This window comes from Hemitrygon akajei, chromosome 25 (assembly GCF_048418815.1).
Source record: "Hemitrygon akajei chromosome 25, sHemAka1.3, whole genome shotgun sequence".
Taxonomy (NCBI): domain Eukaryota; kingdom Metazoa; phylum Chordata; class Chondrichthyes; order Myliobatiformes; family Dasyatidae; genus Hemitrygon; species Hemitrygon akajei.
The window spans coordinates 4,408,593-4,431,948 of record NC_133148.1 but is presented as its reverse complement, the minus strand read 5'-3'; the positions used below and the strand labels follow the sequence as shown (position 1 = coordinate 4,431,948).

The window sequence follows — 23,356 nt, the reverse complement described above, 5'->3', positions numbered from 1 at the left end:
TCCTCCTCCCCCCTACCCTTTCTGTTTTGGCTTCCGCCCCCTCCTTTCCGGTCCACACCCCACAATGTCCACCTTCCCCTACGATCCTGCCAGCTCTTCGTGTGGGGGTGGCCCCCCAGCTGTCCCGCACTCTCCTGTCTCGTATCGGCGCTGCTGAGCAACCCCCACCCCCCACCCCGCCAACCTCCCAGCCGAGCGATAACCTCCCCCCTCCTCTCGCCTCCCAGCAGAGCCCGCCGCACCCTGACCGAGGCCCTGCTGGCGGAGCGGGAGTACATCGGCTCGCTGGAGCTGGTCCTGGAGAGCTACCGGCCGGACCTGGAGCGGCCGGATGCCCCGCCCGAGTTGAGGGGCAAGGCGGGGCTGCTCTTCGGTAACCTGGAGAAGCTGCTGACCCTCCACCGCGAGCGACTACTGCCAGAGATGGAGGGTTGCGCGACCTGCCCCCTCCGCCTCGGGGACGCCTTCCTCCGCCACGTACGTACGCACGCTGCCCCTCGGGGGAAGGGCTTTCACCGGGACGTGGGTCCGCTGCCGGTAATCGGAGGAAGACCCCAGCCCTGGCCAGAATCCCTATGGCAGCCACTGTGATAACCAGTTCAAAACCAAGGAAAATATATAATTATGAGCGCGTAGAGAGGGGAGACGGGGAGAACCTTTACCCTCAGGTTAGAAATATCAAGCACTAGAGGCTTTGCATTTAACGTCAGAGGGGGAAAGTATAACACAGGTGAGCGGGTGAGTGCTTCTTTCCGGAGTCTCGGAGGCTGAGGGGAGACTTAGCTGAGGTTTATAAAATTATGAGCTGAGCAAAGGGGGTAGAGAGAATCTTTTCTCCAGGGCACAAGTGTTAAATGCATCTAAGGCGAGAGGGAAGGGTTGATAGGAGACGTGTTGGCTGAGTCACTGTACGGTAGTGGGAGAGCCTCCCGGGGGCCGTCGGGTACGATGGGGGCGTGTGGGATTGTGGTGCACGGCGGGCTCCTTTTAGAGTCGTTCCGAGCAGCGCGCTCGTTCCCAGGGACCGGCTTCGAGTCTGCCTGCTCCCGACAGGGGCAGGGAAGAGCGGGTTGGCCGGGTTGTTTCTCGGGGGAGCTGGTAGGGAGCAGTCCGGGGAAGGATGAAGCTCCTGCACGTTGGGGACCGATCCAGAGGAGGCTCTGTGGGGCGGTGGGGAAAGGGATGTGTTGTGCGGTTGAGCGGGTTGTCGCGGGGAAGTTCGATGCAAACGGGGAATGTTCCACGTGTTGGTTCTGGGGGTGGGGGAGGGGAGGGAAAGGGTTGGATAGGTTGGGCCTTTACTCTTTGAGGGGTTTAGGGGAATGAGAGGTGGTAATTGGAAGGTGTGGGATTGTGATGGTGGGGGGGATAGATGCTGAGAGGGTGTTTCTGGATTTCAGAGCAAATGGGAGCATGGTCTCAGGGCGAGGGGCTGTCTAGTTAAGACGGGAATAGGAATTACCTCTGTGGGAGGGGAAGGGAATTTTGGGAATTCTCTCCTCCGCTGAAGTTTCACTCTGGGGTAGTGGCCCTGGTTTTGTTGTCCCTGCTGGTGATGTGACCCCTCTCTTCTCCACCCCGCAGAAGGAGCAGTTCACGCTGTACGCCCTGTACGTGAAGAACAAGCCCCAGTCGGACGCCCTGCTCGCCAGCCACGGCAACGCGTTCTTCAAGGTGACAAAACTCCGCCTCGATTCGTTCCTTCTGCCTGGGGGAGCAGCCGCTGATTTCTCTCCATGTCGGCTGTGGGTGGGGAGGGGGCGGATTTAACGGCTTGTGAGCGTAGTCGAACAGCTGAGAGACTGGGCTGACTTTACATGTCGGAGGTCTCTGCTCTCCTTGCAGTGAAGGGGGTTAGAGAGGCCCCAGGTGCCCTGACTTTTATCCCCGGAGGGTTTGAGTCTGGTGGGGGAAGATGTCTTGCTATGTGTACAGGGCCTCGGTGAAGCTACACCTCGAGCTCTGAGTACAATTCGCTCTCGACCTGAGGAAGATTGAGGTCGTCATGGAGAAAAGTCAGCGAAGATTTGCTGGAGTAGTCCCAGGGATGATGGAAAGGAAGGGGGGGGCGGGGCGGGCGAAGCAGGAATTAGAAGGTGGGGGGCAGGGAAGGAGTGCAAACTGGCAGGTGATAGGTGAGGGAGAAGGTGGGTAGGTGGGGGAGGATGGAGGAAGTAAGAGCTGGTAGGTGATAGGTGGAAGAGGTAAAGGGCTGAAGAAGGAGGAATCTGATTGGAGAGGACAGTGGCCCATGGCAAAAAAGGGAAGCGAGGGGCCCCGGGGGGCGGTGATGGGTAGGTGAGGAGAAGAGGTGAGAGGGAGACCAAAATGGGGCAAGGATAAAGAGGGGTGGGAGGGGAAGAGAAGTTATACCGGCACTCCCGAGAGGGAACTGGTTACCAGAAGTTGGAGAAATTGAGGTTCATGCCATCAGGTTGGAGGCTACCTGGATGGAATATGAGGTGTGGCTGCTCCAACCTGCGTCTGCCGTCGTCGTGGCAGAGGGGGCAGCCGCGGACGTGTTGATGTGGGGACGGGAGGTCCCTGGGGCGCGTACACGGCTGTGGGGCAGCTCTCCCCTCGGCAGTAGGCACGGGTTTCGGGTGGGAGCTGGGCGGTCTGAAGGGGATCTGTGGACGAACCTTTTCCACCTGGGGGTGGGGAGGGAGTGTTAGAATGTGGATCACACTGCCCAAGGGCTGCCAGAGGCAGAGTTCCCCCCACCCCCCCAGCCTCTTCCAGCACCGAGGCAGACCACGTGAAGCACAGCAGCGAAACGACAGACCCAGAGCTGGGCACTGTGGTGGGTGAGGTTGGGTACTCAATGGCTGGTGGGCATGGCGGACTATAGGGACATACAGAGATGTAGCTAGAGGCTCTTTCCTCCGGTGAGAATAATATAAAACATACAAGTTTACTGCGGATATGGAATAAAATGTGGATAGATCCCTGAGTGTATTAACAACGCGAACAGCATTATAAACAGAAGGGTCTGCAGTCCAACCAGTGGTTGATCAGGTTAACTACTGGGGGGAAGAAACGTTAAAGGTGGTGTGAAAGTTTGTGTTTTAATAGCCCAGTAGGGCTTTCCAGGAGGGAGATTTTGGAAAAGGGAGTTTGCACAGAGTGGGGGGGGGGTAGTTGCAACATAAACAAGAGGGTATAGGTTTAAGGAGAGAGGGAGGAGTTTTAAAGGGAGTCTGAGAGATGCTTTTCAGAATGAGAGGGGTTGATATCTGAGGGGGTGGTGCTATCAAACACTGTCACTATATTCAACAGGCTTTTAATCGGGATTTTTAAACCATCTCCACTACCCCACCCCCGCCTCAGCAAAGCAACCCCCTCCCAGCCCAGCCATTCTCTCTTCTCCCCCCTCCCTTCGGCCAGAAGGTAGCAAAGCCTGAAAGCACGTAACGCACCCTGAGGAAGGGTCTCGGTCCGAAGCGCCGACTCTTTGTTCATTTCCGTAGATGCTGCCTGACCTGCCCAGCTCGCCCAGCGCGTTGCCCTGGACTTCCAGCATCGGCAGAACCTCTGGTGCTTTTACCCCACTCTTATCAGAATATCGATCGCCCCTCTGGTACAATAAGACGGACTGTGGGCCGTTGGCTCTTGAACCTTGCTCTCACACTCTCCAGAACTGTAGCGTTCTGTTTTCTGGCTAGCACCTCCGTGTGGACTGGTCTGTCTGTACCGCATAGGAGGTCCACTCTGTTGTTGGTCTCCCCTCGTTCTCGTTGTCCCTTCTCGCTCTCAGCCGGTATTTTTGCCGTTTCCGTAGCGATCAGCTGTTTATTTAATGCTAGCTTGACGCTCAACTCGGCAAGGATGGGAGGCGTGGAGCTAACCGGATTTGGGACCATTCGTCTCGAAGCCTGGTGCTGATCCCACGACACCGCAGGCCGGCATTGGTCCTCCCTCGTACCACCGCGAAGAGCTGGTCGGTATGGAGACACTGAAATTTCTCACTGTACAGGGGACCTTAACCAACCAGTTCACCAAATACCCACAGACCAGGTCCAAATATACCCAAACGGCCAACCAGTTCACCAATTACCCACAGGCCATGTCCAAATATACCCAAACGGCCAACCGGTTCACTAATTACCCACAGACTAGGTCTAAATACACCCAAATGGCCAACCGGTTCACCAAATACCCACAGGCCAGGTCCAAATACACCCAAACGGCCAACCAGTTCACCAAATACCCACAGGCCAGGTCCAAATACACCCAAACGGCCAACCAGTTCACCAAATACCCACAGGCCAGGTCCAAATACACCCAAACGGCCAACCGGTTCACCAAATACCCACAGGCCAGGTCCAAATACACCCAAACGGCCAACCGGTTCACCAAATACCCACAGGCCAGGTCCAAATACACCCAAACGGCCAACCGGTTCACCAAATACCCACAGGCCAGGTCCAAATACACACAAACGGCCAACCGGTTCACCAATTACCCACAGGCCAGGTCCAAATACACCCAAACGGCCAACCGGTTCACCAATTACCCACAGGCCAGGTCCAAATACACCCAAACGGCCAACCGGTTCACCAATTACCCACAGGCCAGGTCCAAATTCACCCAAACGGCCAACCGGTTCACCAACTAACCACAGGCCAGGTCCAAATACACCCAAACGGCCAACCGGTTCACCAAATACCCACAGGCCAGGTCCAAATTCACCCAAACGGCCAACCGGTTCACCAAATACCCACAGGCCAGGTCCAAATACACACAAACGGCCAACCGGTTCACCAATTACCCACAGGCCAGGTCCAAATACACCCAAACGGCTAACCGGTTCACCAATTACCCACAGGCCAGGTCCAAATACACCCAAACGGCCAACCGGTTCACCAAATACCCACAGGCCAGGTCCAAATACACCCAAACGGCCAACCGGTTCACCAATTACCCACAGGCCAGGTCCAAATACACCCAAACGGCCAACCGGTTCACCAATTACCCACAGGCCAGGTCCAAATACACCCAAACGGCCAACCGGTTCACCAAATACCCACAGGCCAGGTCCAAATACACCCAAACGGCCAACCGGTTCACCAATTACCCACAGGCCAGGTCCAAATACACCCAAGCGGCCAACCGGTTCACCAAATACCCACAGGCCAGGTCCAAATACACCCAAACGGCCAACCGGTTCACCAATTACCCACAGACCAGGTCCAAATGCACCCAAACGGCCAACCGGTTCACCAATTACCCACAGGCCAGGTCCAAATACACCCAAACGGCCAACCGGTTCACCAAATACCCACAGACCAGGTCCAAATACACCCAAACGGCCAACCGGTTCACCAATTACCCACAGGCCAGGTCCAAATGCACCCAAACGGCCAACCGGTTCACCAATTACCCACAGGCCAGGTCCAAATGCACCCAAACGGCCAACCGGTTCACCAAATACCCACAGGCCAGGTCCAAATACACCCAAACGGCCAACCGGTTCACCAAATACCCACAGGCCAGGTCCAAATACACCCAAACGGCCAACCGGTTCACCAAATACCCACAGGCCAGGTCCAAATATACCCAAACGGCCAACCGGTTCACCAATCACCCACAGACCAGGTCCAAATACACCCAAACGGCCAACCGGTTCACCAATTACCCACAGGCCAGGTCCAAATACACCCAAACGGCCAACCGGTTCACCAATTACCCACAGGCCAGGTCCAAATACACCCAAACGGCCAACCGGTTCACCAAATACCCACAGGCCAGGTCCAAATACACCCAAACGGCCAACCGGTTCACCAAATACCCACAGGCCAGGTCCAAATACACCCAAACGGCCAACCGGTTCACCAATTACCCACAGGCCAGGTCCAAATACACCCAAACGGCCAACCGGTTCACCAATTACCCACAGGCCAGGTCCAAATACACCCAAACGGCGAACCGGTTCACCAATTACCCACTGACCAGGTCCAAATACACCCAAACGGCCAACCGGTTCACCAATTACCCACAGGCCAGGTCCAAATACACCCAAAAAGCCAACCGGTTCACCAATTACCCACAGACCAGGTCCAAATACACCCAAACGGCCAACCGGTTCACCAAATACCCACAGACCAGGTCCAAATACACCCAAACGGCCAACCGGTTCACCAAATACCCACAGGCCAGGTCCAAATACACCCAAAAGGCCAACCGGTTCACCAATTACCCACAGGCCAGGTCCAAATACACCGAAACGGCGAACCGGTTCACCAATTACCCACAGGCCAGGTCCAAATACACCCAAACGGCCAACCGGTTCACCAATTACCCACTGACCAGGTCCAAATACACCCAAACGGCCAACCGGTTCACCAAATACCCACAGGCCAGGTCCAAATATACCCAAACGGCCAACCGGTTCACCAAATACCCACAGGCCAGGTCCAAATATACACAAACGGCCAACCGGTTTACCAAATACCCACAGGCCAGGTCCAAATTCACCCAAACGGCCAACCGGTTCAGCAAATACCCACAGGCCAGGTCCAAATTCACCCAAACGGCCAACCGGTTCAGCAAATACCCACAGGCCAGGTCCAAATTCACCCAAACGGCCAACCGGTTCACCAAATACCCACAGGCCAGGTCCAAATTCACCCAAACGGCCAACCGGTTCACCAATTACCCACAGGCCAGGTCCAAATACACCCAAACGGCTAACCGGTTCACCAATTACCCACAGGCCAGGTCCAAATACACCCAAACGGCCAACCGGTTCACCAAATACCCACAGGCCAGGTCCAAATACACCCAAACGGCCAACCGGTTCACCAAATACCCACAGGCCAGGTCCAAATACACCTAAACGGCCAACCGGTTCACCAATTACCCACAGGCCAGGTCCAAATACACCCAAACGGCCAACCGGTTCACCAATTACCCACAGGCCAGGTCCAAATACACCCAAACGGCCAACCGGTTCACCAAATACCCACAGGCCAGGTCCAAATACACCCAAACGGCCAACCGGTTCACCAATTACCCACAGGCCAGGTCCAAATACACCCAAACGGCCAACCGGTTCACCAAATACCCACAGGCCAGGTCCAAATACACCCAAACGGCCAACCGGTTCACCAATTACCCACAGGCCAGGTCCAAATACACCCAAGCGGCCAACCGGTTCACCAAATACCCACAGGCCAGGTCCAAATACACCCAAACGGCCAACCGGTTCACCAATTACCCACAGACCAGGTCCAAATGCACCCAAACGGCCAACCGGTTCACCAATTACCCACAGGCCAGGTCCAAATACACCCAAACGGCCAACCGGTTCACCAAATACCCACAGACCAGGTCCAAATACACCCAAACGGCCAACCGGTTCACCAATTACCCACAGGCCAGGTCCAAATGCACCCAAACGGCCAACCGGTTCACCAAATACCCACAGGCCAGGTCCAAATACACCCAAACGGCCAACCGGTTCACCAAATACCCACAGGCCAGGTCCAAATACACCCAAACGGCCAACCGGTTCACCAAATACCCACAGGCCAGGTCCAAATACACCCAAACGGCCAACCGGTTCACCAAATACCCACAGGCCAGGTCCAAATATACCCAAACGGCCAACCGGTTCACCAATCACCCACAGACCAGGTCCAAATACACCCAAACGGCCAACCGGTTCACCAATTACCCACAGGCCAGGTCCAAATACACCCAAACGGCCAACCGGTTCACCAATTACCCACAGGCCAGGTCCAAATACACCCAAACGGCCAACCGGTTCACCAAATACCCACAGGCCAGGTCCAAATACACCCAAACGGCCAACCGGTTCACCAAATACCCACAGGCCAGGTCCAAATACACCCAAACGGCCAACCGGTTCACCAATTACCCACAGGCCAGGTCCAAATACACCCAAACGGCCAACCGGTTCACCAATTACCCACAGGCCAGGTCCAAATACACCCAAACGGCCAACCGGTTCACCAATTACCCACTGACCAGGTCCAAATACACCCAAACGGCCAACCGGTTCACCAATTACCCACAGGCCAGGTCCAAATACACCCAAAAAGCCAACCGGTTCACCAATTACCCACAGACCAGGTCCAAATACACCCAAACGGCCAACCGGTTCACCAAATACCCACAGACCAGGTCCAAATACACCCAAACGGCCAACCGGTTCACCAAATACCCACAGGCCAGGTCCAAATACACCCAAACGGCCAACCGGTTCACCAATTACCCACAGGCCAGGTCCAAATACACCGAAACGGCGAACCGGTTCACCAATTACCCACAGGCCAGGTCCAAATACACCCAAACGGCCAACCGGTTCACCAATTACCCACTGACCAGGTCCAAATACACCCAAACGGCCAACCGGTTCACCAAATACCCACAGGCCAGGTCCAAATATACCCAAACGGCCAACCGGTTCACCAAATACCCACAGGCCAGGTCCAAATATACACAAACGGCCAACCGGTTCACCAAATACCCACAGGCCAGGTCCAAATTCACCCAAACGGCCAACCGGTTCAGCAAATACCCACAGGCCAGGTCCAAATTCACCCAAACGGCCAACCGGTTCAGCAAATACCCACAGGCCAGGTCCAAATTCACCCAAACGGCCAACCGGTTCACCAATTACCCACAGGCCAGGTCCAAATACACCCAAACGGCCAACCGGTTCACCAATTACCCACAGGCCAGGTCCAAATACACCCAAACGGCCAACCGGTTCACCAAATACCCACAGGCCAGGTCCAAATACACCCAAACGGCCAACCGGTTCACCAAATACCCACAGGCCAGGTCCAAATACACCCAAACGGCCAACCGGTTCACCAAATACCCACAGGCCAGGTCCAAATACACCCAAACGGCCAACCGGTTCACCAAATACCCACAGGCCAGGTCCAAATACACCCAAACGGCCAACCGGTTCACCAATTACCCACAGGCCAGGTCCAAATACACCCAAACGGCCAACCGGTTCACCAAATACCCACAGGCCAGGTCCAAATACACCCAAACGGCCAACCGGTTCACCAAATACCCACAGGCCAGGTCCAAATACACCCAAACGGCCAACCGGTTCACCAAATACCCACAGGCCAGGTCCAAATACACCCAAACGGCACAGGGGTGCATGCAGGGGGAAAGGTCAGGTTGGAATTGTTGGGCTGAACACCCTGTTTCTGTGACTCGGAACTGCAGCTGGAGAAGGCCACTCTGCCCCTCTATCTTGACCTGCCCTACAAAACGGTGAATGGGATGGAGTAGGCCTCCCCCTCACCTTCATTTCCCTTTCATGCAGCTTACTGAACTATTTAATAAATATGTATACTTGTGGTGATTTACAGTTTTTCTCCCTCTATAATTATGTATTTAATTGCCCTGCTGCCGCGAAGCCCCTGATTTCAGGGTGATGTGAAAGTTGATGGCTGATTCTATCTCCCACCCCCAGAGGAGGCAGCTGCTGCTAAGGGACAGGACGGACCTGGCCAGCCACCTGCTGAAGCCCGTCCAGCACGTGACCAGCTACGGCCTGCTGCTGAGGGAGCTGCTGGCGGAGTGTGGTGAGGACGCGGGCCGGGAGAGGCTCAGGCTGCAGGCCGCCCTTGACATGGTGGACTTCCAGCTGCGTCACGGCAACGACCTTCTCGCCATGGACGCCATCCGGGGCTCCGACGTAAGTCGTGGGTCAGGACGAAGGAGGGATTCGTTTCTCCCTGTCGGTCTGTGGGTGTGACGGTGACGGTTCTCCCCGTCGGTCTGTGGGTGTGACGGTGACGTTTCTCCCCGTCGGTCTGTGGGTGTGACGGTGACGGTTCTCCCCCTGTCGGTCTGTGGGCGTGACGGTGACGTTTCTCCCCGTCGGTCTGTGGGTGTGACGGTGACGTTTCTCCCCGTTGGTCTGTGGGTGTGACGGTGACGTTTCTCCCCCCATCGGTCTGTGGGTGTGACGGTGACGGTTCTCCCCGTCGGTCTGTGGGTGTGACGGTGACGGTTCTCCCCCCCGTCGGTCTGTGGGTGTGACGGTGACGTTTCTCCCCGTCGGTCTGTGGGTGTGACGGTGACGTTTCTCCCTCCATCGGTCTGTGGGTGTGACGGTGACGGTTCACCCCCCGTCGGTCTGTGGGTGTGACGGTGACGGTTCTCCCCCCGTCGGTCTGTGGGTGTGACGGTGACGGTTCTCCCCCCGTCGGTCTGTGGGTGTGACGGTGACGGTTCTCTCCCTGTCGGTCTGTGGGTGACGGTGACGGTTCTCCCCCCCCCCCCCCGTCGGTCTGTGGGTGTGACGGTGACGTTTCTCCCCCCGTCGGTCTGTGGGTGACGGTGACGTTTCTCCCCGTCGGTCTGTGGGTGTGACGGTGACGGTTCTCCCCCCCCCCCCCGTCGGTCTGTGGGTGTGACGGTGACGTTTCTCCCCGTCGGTCTGTGGGTGTGACGGTGACGTTTCTCCCCGTCGGTCTGTGGGTGTGACGGTGACGGTTCTCTCCCCGTCGGTCTGTGGGTGTGACGGTGACGGTTCTCCCCGTCGGACTGTGGGTGACAGTGACGTTTCTCCCCCCGTCGGTCAGTGGGTGTGACGGTTCTTCCCCCGTCGGTCTGTGGGTGTGACGGTGACGTTTCTCTCCGTCGGTCTGTGGGTGTGACCGTGACGGTTCTCCCCCCTGTCGGTCTGTGGGTGTGACGGTGACGGTTCTCCCCCCCGTCGGTCTGTGGGTGTGACGGTGACGTTTCTCTCCGTCGGTCTGTGGGTGTGACGGTGACGGTTCTCTCCCTGTCGGTCTGTGGGTGTGACGGTGACGGTTCTCCCCCCCGTCGGTCTGTGGGTGTGACGGTGACGGTTCTCCCCCTCGGACTGTGGGTGTGACGGTGACGGTTCTCCCCGTCGGTCTGTGGGTGTGACGGTGACGGTTCTCCCCGTCGGACTGTGGGTGACGGTGACGGTTCTCCCCCCGTCGGTCAGTGGGTGTGACGGTTCTTCCCCTGTCGGTCTGTGGGTGTGACGGTGACTGTTCTCCCCGTCGGTCTGTGGGTGTGACGGTGACTGTTCTCCCGGTCGGTCTGTGGGTGTGACGGTGATGTTTCTCCCCGTCGGTCTGTGGGTGTGACGGTGACGGTTCTCCCCCCGTCGGTCTGTGGGTGTGACGGTGACAGTTCTCCCCCCATCGGTCTGTGGGTGTGACGGTGACGGTTCTCCCTGTCGGTCTGTGGGTGTGACGGTGACGGTTCTCCCTGTCGGTGTAGGTGAATTTGAAGGAGCAGGGGGGTCTGCTCCGTCGGGATCATTTCACCGTCTGCTGCGGCCGGCGAAAGTGTCTTCGGCACGTCTTCCTCTTCGAGGAACTGGTCGTCTTCACCAAGTGGAAGCGAGCGGAGGACGGCTCTGAGACCTACGTCTACAAATCCTCTCTAAAGGTGAGTCACAGACCCTCCGAAAGCCCTCTTCCCTGCCGTGCGGGGTATGCGTGGGGCCAGGGGGTGAGGAAGGAGGGTGGAGTCTATTCCCTGGACCTGCTACCTGAGCCCCAGTCCCCTGTGACCTGTGCCTCCGTGGTCTCTACCTCAGCATCACCCCCCACCGCACTGATCCTCTCCCAGCTTGTCTGCGGCCCTGACCCTGTCTGTCTGTCCATCTCTGCTGCCCTTCCCTTTGCATTTGTCTTCCGTAACCTCCTCCCCCTCCCCACTTCCCTCTCTTTTCTACCCCCTACTCCCTTCCCACTCCTCCATCCCTCGATTTCTCTCTCCCCATCCCCTGCTCTTTGTCTCCCCACCTCCCCTCACCCCTCCTCCACTCCTCACAACTGACCCCACTCCTTCACCCACCCTTCCCCTCTGCTCTCCCCCTGTCCACAGCCCCCACCCCATCCACCCTCCCCATTTATTCCCCCTACCCTCAACCCTCTTCGTCCCTGCCTACACTGTTACCCCATCTACTACCCCATCTATCACCACACTCTCTCCCTTACGCCTGTCTTCAACCCCCACCCTCTCTCTATCTCCCCCACATGTCGGACTCTGGACTTCTCTCACTCTCTCGCTCAATGATTCTCTCTCCCTCGCCGTATCCCTTCCTCCCTTTTCCAACTCTCCTCCCCCCCCCCCCCCCCCCCCCCCCCCCCGAATGTCATTCTCCACGGCTTTCCCGACCGGGAATCGCGTTGTTCCCGCACTGTAGCCGGATCCAAATCCGAGAGCGCTCCCAGCTCAGGAAAACCACGGGGGCTCGTACCCTCCTGACTGGGGCGAGTGGAGAGTTCTCATCTCCACCTCCAGGAGGGGTGGGTGACAAATAACACGGGGCACATGGTGGGGCGAGGGAGGGGTGGGGAGGGGGTACATGGCGTGGTGAGGGAGAGGTGGGGAGGGGGTTGGGGTGTACATGGCGTGGTGAGGGAGAGGTGGGGAGGGGGTTGGGGTGTACATGGCAGGGCGAGGGAGGGGTGGGGAGGGGGTACATGGTGTGGTGAGGGAGAGGTGGGGAGGGGGTTGGGGTGTACATGGCGTGGTGAGGGAGAGGTGGGGAGGGGGTTGGGGTGTACATGGCAGGGCGAGGGAGGGGTGGGGAGGGGGTACATGGTGTGGTGAGGGAGAGGTGGGGAGGGGGTTGGGGTGTACATGGCAGGGCGAGGGAGGGGTGGGGAGGGGGTACATGGTGTGGTGAGGGAGAGGTGGGGAGGGGGTTGGGGGATACATGTCAGGGTGAGGGAGGGGTGGGGAGGGGGTTGGGGGGTACATGGCAGGGCGAGGGAGGGGTGGGGAGGGGGTACATGGTGTGGTGAGGGAGAGGTGGGGAGGGGGTTGGGGGATACATGTCAGGGTGAGGGAGGGGTGGGGAGGGGGTTGGGGGGTACATGGCGGGGCAAGGAAGGGGTGGGGAGGGGGCACATGTCAGGGTGAGGGAGGGGTGGGGAGGGGGTACATGGTGTGGTGAGGGAGAAGTGAGGGTACGGGAAGGGGGACATGGCGGGGCAAGGAAGGGGTGGGGTGGGGATACACAGTGGGGAAAGGAAGGGGTCACAGTCTGTAACCCAACTTGTCCATGTTCGAACCTATCCCATTTGCTTGCTTGGCAATATCCCGGAAAACTTTTCCTAGCCGTGGACATAGTTGGCCGCTTCTCGTCTGCTGCCACTCTTTTTGGCTGAAGAGTCAACGTCTCCAAAACCGAACTCCTGTCCCAGCCGCCACCTCTGTGTAGTCCCAGTGAGACCCAACCACCAGTCGTATCGGTCAGTGGGGAGGCCTGAAACGTTCTGTGACCAACACCAACTCATCCGATCTGGAAGCTACGAGGAGAATTCAATCAGCTACAAAAGCCTTTCGTGCTTTGCTGAAGCCAATTTGGTCTCGCCACGACATTAAAATGGCAGCCAAGGTCAAAGTGTATAACACAGCCGGTTTGCCATCTCTGCTTCATTCAACTGAAATGATGACATGGTATCGGAAGCACGTCAAGAAATTGACCAAGACACAACTCGGGCATTTACTCCAAATATTACACATCAAGTGGCAAGAGGGGGTGGGGTATCAGATGTGGAGGTGCTCAAACATGCTGGGACAGTCAGCGCAGAATCGCTCGTCACAGCTTCTCGGCTGCATTGGACCGGTCACGTCACAAGAACGAGCGATGATCGTTTACCCAAAGCTGTTGTCCATGGCGAGCTACGTGAAGGAAAGTGGAAGCACGGTGGTCAGAAGCTGCGCTACAGAGATGTGCTCAAACGCCAACGTGGACATGAATGTCAACGCCTGGGAGAAAGGCGCTTTGGACAGAAGTTGGCGCTGCGTTGCCGAGAAGTCAATCCCAGCTATCGAGAGAAAAGGCATGAAGCAGGAGGTCACGAACGCAGGCGTTCGGTGCTTGACCAGTCCGATGTGGGAGACGGTGCCGATCCAATGCCCATAAACGTGCCTGCACATTCTAAACTCTCAGCGCAGTCAACATCGAAGTCGATGGGCAGCCGAAGAAATGGTTAGCACCTCCGGCTGCTCGTTCTACACACCCACCAGCCTCCGCGTGGAGAGGAAAGCCTGCCGCCCAGCTCCCTTCTGCAATGAACGGAAGAGCAGGCCCTTCAGCCCATCGAGTCTGTGCTGAACTAATACGCCTGACGACATCTAATCCCTTCTGGTCCGTGTCCCCCGTTACACATCCGTGTGCCTTCTGAAGAGGCAACTAAAGACCTCTATCATATCTGCCTCCAGTTCCAGAGAGACGATGGCAATTGGCTGCGGAGGCACCAGACACCCTGGACTGGAGGATATGCCGCTGGTGATGTTTTGCTGGAAGCTAACACAACTGCTAGCTATTCCGTCAGATGTACTTCATCTGGACTGCGATCACTGCAAAATGGTCGTGTCAAACAGCTTGGGCTTGATTTTGCTGCCGAGTCTTTGTGCCCTCGTGAGGCCAGATTGGTAGGAGGCACGGCAGGGAAAGAGGCCCTTCATCCCATCGAGTGCATACTGGCCATCTGCCCCTCACTTTGCACCGATCCTTCGTGAGCCCTTATTCCAGTACTCCCATTGACTCCCTCCGCATTCCCCACGCAGACACGGACAGACGGACAGAAGGCAGACACGGACAGACTCCCATTGACTCCCTCCGCATTCCCCACGTAGACACAGGAGGACAGAAGGCAGACTCGGACAGACGGACAGAAGGCAGACACAGGAGGACAGACAGAAGGCAGACACAGGAGGACAGACAGAAGGCAGACACAAGGCAGACTCGGACAGACAGAAGGCAGACACAGGAGGACAGAAGGCAGACTCGGGCGGACGGACAGAAGGCAGACTCGGGCGGACGGACAGAAGGCAGACTCGGGCGGACAGAAGGCAGACTCGGAGAGACACGGACGGACGGACAGAAGGCAGAGACGGACGGACAGAAGGTAGACTCGGGCGGACAGAAGGCAGACAGAAGGCAGACTCGGACGGACGGACAGAAGGCAGACTCGGACGGACGGACAGAAGGCAGAGTCGGACGGACGGACAGAAGGCAGAGTCGGACGGACGACAGAAGGCAGAGTCGGACGGACGGACAGAAGGCAGAAACGGGGACAGAAGGCAGACTCGGACGGACAGAAGGCAGACTCGGGCGGACAGAAGGCAGACTCGGAGAGACACGGACGGACGGACAGAAGGCAGACTCGGACGGTCGGACAGAAGGCAGACACGGGCGGTCGGACAGAAGGCAGACTCGGGCGGACGGACAGAAGGCAGACTCGGGCGGACGGACAGAAGGCAGACTCGGGCGGACGGACAGAAGGCAGACTCGGGCGGACGGACAGAAGGCAGACTCGGGCGGACAGAAGGCAGACTCGGAGAGACACGGACGGACGGACAGAAGGCAGACACGGGCGGACGGACAGAAGGCAGACTCGGGCGGACGGACAGAAGGCAGACTCGGGCGGACGGACAGAAGGCAGACTCGGGCGGTCGGACAGAAGGCAGACTCGGGCGGTCGGACAGAAGGCAGACTCGGGCGGTCGGACAGAAGGCAGACTCGGGCGGACGGACAGAAGGCAGACTCGGGCGGACGGACAGAAGGCAGACTCGGGCGGACGGACAGAAGGCAGACTCGGGCGGTCGGACAGAAGGCAGACACGGGCGGACGGACAGAAGGCAGACTCGGGCGGACGGACAGAAGGCAGACTCGGGCGGACGGACAGAAGGCAGACTCGGGCGGTCGGACAGAAGGCAGACACGGGCGGTCGGACAGAAGGCAGACACGGGCGGTCGGACAGAAGGCAGACACGGGCGGACGGACAGAAGGCAGACTCGGGCGGACGGACAGAAGGCAGACTCGGGCGGACGGACAGAAGGCAGACTCGGGCGGACGGACAGAAGGCAGACTCGGGCGGACGGACAGAAGGCAGACTCGGGCGGACGGACAGAAGGCAGACTCGGGCGGACGGACAGAAGGCAGACTCGGGCGGACAGAAGGCAGACTCGGGCGGACGGACAGACAGAAGGCAGACTCGGTCGGACGGACAGAAGGCAGACTCGGGCGGACAGAAGGCAGACTCGGACGGACGGACAGAAGGCAGACTCGGACGGACGGACAGAAGGCAGAGACGGACGGACAGAAGGCAGACTCGGAGAGACATGGACGGACGGACAGAAGGCAGACTCGGACGGACGGGCAGAAGGCAGACTCGGACGGACGGGCAGAAGGCAGACTCGGGCGGACGGGCAGAAGGCAGACTCAGGCGGACGGACAGAAGGCAGACTCAGGCGGACGGACAGAAGGCAGACTCAGGCGGACGGACAGAAGGCAGACTCGGACGGACGGACAGAAGGCAGACTCAGACGGACGGACAGAAGGCAGACTCGGGCAGACAGAAGGCAGACTCGGGCGGACGGACAGAAGGCAGAGTCGGACGGACGGACAGAAGGCAGAGTCGGACGGACGGACAGAAGGCAGAGTCGGACGGACGGACAGAAGGCAGAAACGGGGACAGAAGGCAGACTCGGACGGACAGAAGGCAGACTCGGGCGGACAGAAGGCAGACTCGGAGAGACACGGACGGACGGACAGAAGGCAGACTCGGACGGTCGGACAGAAGGCAGACACGGGCGGTCGGACAGAAGGCAGACTCGGGCGGACGGACAGAAGGCAGACTCGGGCGGACGGACAGAAGGCAGACTCGGGCGGACAGAAGGCAGACTCGGAGAGACACGGACGGACGGACAGAAGGCAGACACGGGCGGACGGACAGAAGGCAGACTCGGGCGGACGGACAGAAGGCAGACTCGGGCGGACGGACAGAAGGCAGACTCGGGCGGTCGGACAGAAGGCAGACTCGGGCGGTCGGACAGAAGGCAGACTCGGGCGGTCGGACAGAAGGCAGACTCGGGCGGTCGGACAGAAGGCAGACTCGGGCGGACGGACAGAAGGCAGACTCGGGCGGACGGACAGAAGGCAGACTCGGGCGGACGGACAGAAGGCAGACTCGGGCGGTCGGACAGAAGGCAGACACGGGCGGACGGACAGAAGGCAGACTCGGGCGGACGGACAGAAGGCAGACTCGGGCGGTCGGACAGAAGGCAGACACGGGCGGTCGGACAGAAGGCAGACACGGGCGGTCGGACAGAAGGCAGACACGGGCGGTCGGACAGAAGGCAGACTCGGGCGGACGGACAGAAGGCAGACTCGGGCGGACGGACAGAAGGCAGACTCGGGCGGTCGGACAGAAGGCAGACTCGGGCGGTCGGACAGAAGGCAGACTCGGGCGGTCGGACAGAAGGCAGACTCGGGCGGACGGACAGAAGGCAGACTCGGGCGGACAGAAGGCAGACTCGGGCGGACAGAAGGCAGACTCGGGCGGACGGACAGACAGAAGGCAGACTCGGTCGGACGGACAGAAGGCAGACTCGGGCGGACAGAAGGCAGACAGAAGGCAGACTCGGACGGACGGACAGAAGGCAGACTCGGACGGACGGACAGAAGGCAGACACGGACGGACAGAAGGCAGACTCGGAGAGACATGGACGGACGGACAGAAGGCAGACTCGGACGGACGGGCAGAAGGCAGAATCGGACGGACGGGCAGAAGGCAGACTCGGGCGGACGGACAGAAGGCAGACTCGGGCGGACGGACAGAAGGCAGACTCGGGCGGACGGACAGAAGGCAGACTCGGGCGGTCGGACAGAAGGCAGAATCGGACGGACGGGCAGAAGGCAGACTCGGGCGGACGGGCAGAAGGCAGACTCGGGCGGACGGACAGAAGGCAGACTCGGGCGGACGGACAGAAGGCAGACTCGGGCGGACGGACAGAAGGCAGACTCAGACGGACGGACAGAAGGCAGACTCGGGCAGACAGAAGGCAGACTCGGGCGGACGGACAGAAGGCAGACTCGGGCGGACGGACAGAAGGCAGACTCAGACGGACGGACAGAAGGCAGACTCGGGCAGACAGAAGGCAGACTCGGGCAGACAGAAGGCAGACTCGGGCGGTCGGACAGAAGGCAGACTCGGGCGGACGGACAGAAGGCAGACTCGGGCGGACGGACAGAAGGCAGACTCGGGCGGACGGACAGAAGGCAGACTCGGGCGGACAGAAGGCAGACTCGGGCGGACAGAAGGCAGACTCGGGCGGACGGACAGACAGAAGGCAGACTCGGTCGGACGGACAGAAGGCAGACTCGGGCGGACAGAAGGCAGACAGAAGGCGGACTCGGACGGGCGGACAGAAGGCGGACTCGGACGGGCGGACAGAAGGCGGACTCGGACGGGCGGACAGAAGGTGGACTCGGGCGGACGGACAGAAGGCGGACTCGGGCGGACGGACAGAAGGCGGACTCGGGCGGGCGGACAGAAGGCGGACTCGGGCGGACGGACAGAAGGCGGACTCGGGCGGACGGACAGAAGGCGGACTCGGGCGGACGGACAGAAGGCGGACTCGGGCGGACGGACAGAAGGCGGACTCGGACGGACGGACAGAAGGCGGACTCGGACGGACGGACAGAAGGCAGACTCGGACGGACAGAAGGCAGACTCGGACGGACGGACAGAAGGCAGACTCGGACGGACGGACAGAAGGCGGACAGAAGGCAGACTCGGACGGACAGAAGGCGGACAGAAGGCAGACTCGGACGGACAGAAGGCGGACAGAAGGCAGACTCGGGCGGACGGACAGAAGGCAGACTCGGGCGGACGGACAGAAGGCAGACTCGGGCGGACGGACAGAAGGCAGACTCGGGCGGACAGAAGGCAGACTCGGGCGGACGGGCAGAAGGCAGACACGGACGGACAGAAGGCGTCTCGGACGGACGGACAGAAGGCGGACAGAAGGCGGACTCGGACGGACGGACAGAAGGCGGACTCGGACGGACGGACAGAAGGCGGACTCGGACGGACGGACAGAAGGCAGACACGGGCGGACAGAAGGCAGACACGGACGGACGGACAGAAGGCGGACTCGGACGGACGGACAGAAGGCGGACTCGGACGGACGGACAGAAGGCGGACTCGGACGGACGGACAGAAGGCAGACACGGACGGACAGAAGGCAGACACGGACGGACAGAAGGCGGACACGGACGGACGGACAGAAGGCGGACTCGGACGGACGGACAGAAGGCAGACACGGACGGACAGACAGAAGGCAGACTCGGGCGGACAGAAGGCAGACACGGACGGACGGACAGAAGGCAGACACGGACGGACGGACAGAAGGCAGACACGGACGGACGGACAGAAGGCAGACACGGACGGACGGACAGAAGGCGGACTCGGACGGACGGACAGAAGGCAGACACGGACGGACAGACAGAAGGCAGACTCGGGCGGACAGAAGGCAGACACGGACGGACGGACAGAAGGCAGACTCGGGCGGACAGAAGGGAGACTCGGGCGGACAGAAGGGAGACACGGACGGACGGACAGAAGGCAGACTCGGGCGGACAGAAGGCAGACACAGGGGGACAGAAGGCAGACACAGGGGGACAGAAGGCGGACTCGGGCGGACGGACAGAAGGCGGACTCGGGCGGACGGACAGAAGGCGGACTCGGGCGGACGGACAGAAGGCGGATTCGGGCGGACGGACAGAAGGCGGACAGAAGGCAGACTCGGACGGACGGACAGAAGGCAGACTCGGGCGGACAGAAGGCAGACTCGGGCGGACAGAAGGGAGACTCGGACGGACAGAAGGCAGACACGGGCGGACGGACAGAAGGCAGACTCGGGCGGACGGACAGAAGGCAGACACGGACGGACAGAAGGCAGACTCGGACGGACAGAAGGCAGACTCCTGTACCACCCGAGGTGAGAATCGAAACCGTGTCTTTAACGCTGTGAGAGCAGCAGCTGGAACCGCTGGATTTCCGTCAGGAAGGTTGGAGGTGAAAAATGTCCCAGGACCCATTGGAATTCAGGAAGGGGCTGGAGAGAACAGAAGAGAAAGCTGTCGTCGTCTCTGAGAGGTGGGGGGTGTGTGGAGAGGACAACATCTCTCGTTCTGAGATTTGTCCGAGGCAGGTGGTCCTGTTCGTTGAAACAAGTTACAGGAGAAGAGACTCTGTTCTTCTAAGGAAATTGTGAGGGAGAGATTCTCTTCCTTGGCAGACAGAATCCTCCTATAGTTATGATTTGAACCCAGTAGATGATAAGTTGAGGTCTGGACAAAGAAAGCTGTGATAGCATAAGTCACAGGAAATCCCAATGCTTGTTTAGGCCCGGTCCCAAACACAGCATGCCCATTCCCGATAAATGCCTGCACAACAAGGGAATGAGGCAGTGAAAATGCCCAGAAACAACAGTAAAAAACTCTAAAAAGTCCCTGAGAGCATTAACTCATTCTCCGGCTGTGTCACTGAACCGTATCGGATCAACATTTAATCCCACTACGTTGCTGTTTTGGTTCTGTGAATAGTAACTATATCCCCACTGACAATAACCCCACTCCCTCACACCGTCCCTCAGTGACCCCTCTCCCCCCAGCACCCTGTGTCACTGACTGTATCCCCACTGACGATAACCCCGCTCCCTCACACCGTCCCTCAGTGACCCCTCTCCCCAGCGCCCTGTGTCACTGACTGTATCCCCACTGACGATAACCCAGCTCCCTCACACCGTCCCTCAGTGACCCCTCTCCCCCAGCGCCCTGTGTCACTGACTGTATCCCGACTGACGATAACCCAGCTCCCTCACACCGTCCCTCAGTGACACCTCTCCCCCAGCACCTGTGTCACTGACTGTATCCCCACTGATGATAATCCAGCTCCCTCACACCGTCCCTCAGTGACCCCTCTCCCCAGCACCCTGTCACTGACTGTATCCCCACTGACGATAACCCAGCTCCCTCACACCGTCCCTCAGTGACCCCTCTCCCCCAGCACCCTGTGTCACTGACTGTATCCCCACTGACGATAACCCAGCTCCCTCACACCGTCCCTCAGTGACAGCTCTCCCCCAGCACCCTGTGTCACTGACTGTAACCCAGCTCCCTCACACCGTCCCTCAGTGACCCCTCTCCCCCAGCACCCTGTGTCACTGACTGTATCCCCACTGATGATAACCCAGCTCCCTCACACCGTCCCTCAGTGACCCCTCTCCCCCAGCACCCTGTGTCACTGACTGTATCCCCACTGACGATAACCCAGCTCCCTCACACCGTCCCTCAGTGACCCCTCTCCCCCAGCACCCTGTGTCACTGACTGTATCCCCACTGATGATAACCCCGCTCCCTCACACCGTCCCTCAGTGACCCCTCTCCCCAGCACCCTGTGTCACTGACTGTATCCCCACTGACGATAACCCAGCTCCCTCACACCATCCCTCAATGACCCCTCTCCCCCAGCACCCTGTGTCACTGACTGTATCCCCACTGACAATAACCCAGCTCCCTCACACCGTCCCTCAGTGACCCCTCTCCCCCAGCACCCTGTGTCACTGACTGTATCCCCACTGACAATAACCCCGCTCCCTCACACCGTCCCTCAGTGACCCCTCTCCCCAGCGTCCTGTGTCACTGACTGTATCCCCACTGACGATAACCCAGCTCCCTCACACCGTCCCTCAGTGACCCCTCTCCCCCAGCGTCCTGAGTCACTGACTGTATCCCCACTGACGATAACCCAGCTCCCTCACACCGTCCCTCAGTGACCCCTCTCCCCAGCGCCCTGTGTCACTGACTGTATCCCCACTGACGGTAACCCAGCTCCCTCACACCGTCCCTCAGTGACCCCTCTCCCCAGCGCCCTGTGTCACTGACTGTATCCCCACTGACGGTAACCCAGCTCCATCACACCATCCCTCAGTGACCCCTCTCCCCCAGCACCCTGTGTCACTGACTGTATCCCCACTGACAATAACCCCGCTCCCTCACACCGTCCCTCAGTAACCCCTCTCCCTCAGCGCCCTGTGTCACTGACTGTACCCCACTGACGATAATCCAGCTCCCTCACACCGTCCCTCAGTGACCCCTCTCCCCCAGCACCCCGTGTCACTGACTGTATCCCCACTGACAAAAATCCAGCTCCCTCACACCGTCCTTCAGTGACCCCTCTCCCCCAGCGCCCTGTGTCACTGACTGTATCCCCTCTGACGATAACCCAGCTCCCTCACACCGTCCCTGAGTGACCCCTCTCCCCCAGCACCCTGTGTCACTGACTGTATCCCCACTGACAATAACCCAGCTCCCTCACACCGTCCCTCAGTGACCCCTCTCCCCCAGCGCCCTGTGTCACTGACTGTATCCCCACTGACGATTATCCAGCTCCCTCACACCGTCCCTCAGTGACCCCTCTCCCCCAGCACCCTGTGTCACTGACGATCACCCCGCTCCCTCACACTGTCCCTCAGTGACCCCTCTTCCCCAGCGCCGTGTCACTGACGATCACCCAGCTCCCTCACACCGTCCCTCAGTGACCCCTCTCCCCAGCGCCCTGTGTCACTGACTGTATCCCCACTGACGATAATCCAGCTCCCTCACACTGTCCCTCAGTGACCCCTCTCCCCCAGCACCCTGTGTCACTGACTGTATCCCCACTGACATTAATCCAGCTCCCTCACACTGTCCCTCAGTGACCCCTCTCCCCCAGCACCCTGTGTCACTGACTGTATCCCCACTGACGATAACCCCGCTCCCTCACACTGTCCCTCAGTGACCCCTCTCCCCCAGCACCCTGTGTCACTGACGATAACCCCGCTCCCTCACAGTGACCCCTCTCCCCCAGTACCGTGTCACTGACTGTATCCCCACTGACATTAATCCAGCTCCCTCACACTGTCCCTCAGTGACCCCTCTCCCCCAGCACCCTGTGTCACTGACTGTATCCCCACTGACGATAACCCCGCTCCCTCACACCGTCCCTCAGTGACCCCTCTCCCCCAGCGCCCTGTGTCACTGACTGAATCCCCACTGGCAATAACCCAGCTCCCTCACACCGTCCCTCAGTGACCCCTCTCCCCCAGCACCCTGTGTCACTGACTGTATCCCCACTGACGGTAACCCCGCTCCCTCACACCGTCCCTCAGTGACCCCTCTCCCCCAGCACCCTGTGTCACTGACTGAATCCCCACTGACATTAACCCAGCTCCCTCACACCGTCCCTCAGTGACCCCTCTTCCCCCAGCACCCTGTGTCACTGACTGAATCCCCACTGGCAATAACCCAGCTCCCTCACACCGTCCCTCAGTGACCCCTCTCCCCCAGCGCCCTGTGTCACTGACTGTATCCCCACTGACAATAACCCAGCTCCCTCACACCGTCCCTCAGTGACCCCTCTCCCCAGCGTCCTGTGTCACTGACTGTATCCCCACTGACGATAACCCCGCTCCCTCACACTGTCCCTCAGTGACCCCTCTCCCCCAGCACCCTGTGTCACTGACT

General features: G+C 59.4%; 1 protein-coding gene across 2 annotated transcripts in view; it reads left to right on the top strand.

The window, feature by feature from the left end:
• Positions 1-23,356, top strand: part of LOC140716338 (pleckstrin homology domain-containing family G member 4B-like) — a 203,324-nt gene that overhangs the window by 153,380 nt on the left and 26,588 nt on the right. The window contains exons 5-8 of one of the 2 annotated variants that reach the window (XM_073028975.1): positions 231-477; positions 1,585-1,674; positions 9,467-9,691; positions 11,257-11,427. In XM_073028975.1, coding sequence (XP_072885076.1) covers positions 231-477; positions 1,585-1,674; positions 9,467-9,691; positions 11,257-11,427 — 733 coding nt within the window. Of the gene's footprint in view, positions 1-227; positions 478-1,584; positions 1,675-9,466; positions 9,692-11,256; positions 11,428-23,356 lie in introns of both variants that reach the window. The other variant, XM_073028974.1, reaches the window with a different exon arrangement.